General features: G+C 60.5%; 1 protein-coding gene across 1 annotated transcript in view; it reads left to right on the top strand.

Moving 5' to 3' along the window:
- Positions 1–1,849, top strand: part of LOC104532875 (neuron navigator 1-like) — a gene marked incomplete at its 5' end in the record, with an annotated part of 3,658 nt that overhangs the window by 1,364 nt on the left and 445 nt on the right. Inside the window, 3 exon segments of the mRNA XM_010178195.1 lie at positions 183–379; positions 867–985; positions 1,228–1,425. Coding sequence (XP_010176497.1) covers positions 183–379; positions 867–985; positions 1,228–1,425 — 514 coding nt within the window.

Here is a 1,849-nt window from a genome sequence, read left to right as displayed (position 1 = left end):
TCCTGTGATCGGGGAACCTGCTGAAGCCTGAGCCCCAGGCCTCTCCCTGCCATCCCAGAAGGACCTGATGCCCCAACATTGGGTACATGCAGTGTGGGAGTGCTAGGAGGTCCCCTGAGGGTGCTGGAAAGCAGGGCAGGTTTTGAGGAGACCCAGTCCTGATCCCTGAGCCTTTCCCCCAGGATGCTGACCTTCTCGAACAATGTGGAGCCAGCCAATGGCTTCCTGGTGCGCTACCTGCGGCGGAAGCTGCTCGAATCGGACACGGACATCAACGCCAACAAGGAGGAGCTGCTGCGTGTGCTGGACTGGGTGCCCAAGCTCTGGTACCACTTACACACCTTCCTGGAGAAACACAGCACCTCCGACTTCCTCATCGGTACGGCCTCGCTGCCCACCTCCCTCCTCTACCTCGTGCTGCTGGGAGCCCCCAGGGACTAAAACCCTCCCAAAGGAGCTCAGGGAGCTGATGTGCTGCCCCACGTCCCCCAGTCCCACACAACCAAGGTGACATTTGTTCCTGTGCCCTGTGAGGGTTGTCACAGCGATGTTGGCCAGGGCTGCCTGTCTTACCAGCACCCTTCCTTGGGTGCAGAGGAGCCGTGCTTTCCCCATCAGGTCTCCCTTTGCCTCACCAAGCTTTTAGGGGTAGATTGACTGTAGCAGCCCCGTTCCTTGCCCAGGAACTTGCTTTCAGCCCTCATGAGTCAGGCAGATGCTGCCTGGGCACTGCTCCCAGGAACTGGTCGAGCCCAGGGCACCCTGCACAGCCGGGCTCACCCACCTTGGTGCTGTGCTGACAGGGGCTGGTGACTGGAGCAGGGGCACCCAGCTCCAATTTTCCCCTCTCTACCTTCCCACTGCAGGTCCCTGCTTCTTCCTGTCCTGCCCCATTGGAATTGAGGATTTCCGGACCTGGTTCATTGATCTCTGGAACAACTCCATCATCCCTTACCTGCAGGAGGGGGCAAAAGATGGCCTCAAGGTACCCAGAGCTGCCTGGCATATGGGGACACAAGCCTGTGGTGCTTGGGGACATGCTGATGCAGCAGTCTAAGGGGACAGGGAGAGGGGAGGCGCTGGGATTTTGGGCAGAGGTGGCATCTCTGTCAGTCCCTGCCCTGCGGCTGCAGTGGGACACAGCACTGTCCTGGGGGGCTTGGGGGGCCATGTCACTGGCTCTGGCACATGCTGAAGAGGCAGCTGGTGCTTGCACCCTGCCTGCAGGTCCATGGGCAGAAGGCAGCCTGGGAGGACCCCGTGGAGTGGGTGCGGGACACCCTGCCCTGGCCATCAGCGCAACAGGACCAGTCTAAGCTGTACCACCTGCCCCCACCCACCATCGGGCCCCACAGCACCGTTTCCCCTCCTGAGGAGCGCACCGTCAAGGACACAACACCCAGCTCCCTGGACTCGGACCCTCTGGTATGGCCCTGCTGTGCTGGGCACTGGGAAGTGGGCTGGGTGGTGCTGGTGGAGTGGGGAGAGGAGGGTGGAGTCCCCATCCCTGGAGGGATTGAAGAGTCGTGTAGACATAGTGCTGAGGGACATGGGTCAGTTGGGGACTTGTCAGTGTTGGGTTCATGGTTGGACTCAGTGATCTCAAAGGGCTTTTCCGGTCAAGGTCATTCTGTGCTTTGCTTTCCCAGTCCCTTTTCAGGGTAAAAACCCCTGACTTGGGGCTGCAGAAACATTCTGCACTCCTGGTGGGAGGGGTGGGTGTGGGATGGTGACACCAGCAGGGAGGCTGCACCCTGGGGCACCTTGTGATGTGCCAGTGAATGGACACAGCGTGATGCTCCACAAGGCACCGTGTCCACACGCACAGCCACACGCAGGCACACACAGA

The sequence above is a fragment of the Antrostomus carolinensis genome, unplaced genomic scaffold (assembly GCF_000700745.2).
Source record: "Antrostomus carolinensis isolate BGI_N321 unplaced genomic scaffold, ASM70074v2 scaffold36620, whole genome shotgun sequence".
Classification (NCBI taxonomy): domain Eukaryota; kingdom Metazoa; phylum Chordata; class Aves; order Caprimulgiformes; family Caprimulgidae; genus Antrostomus; species Antrostomus carolinensis.
This window is presented reverse-complemented; position numbering and strand designations above follow the sequence as displayed.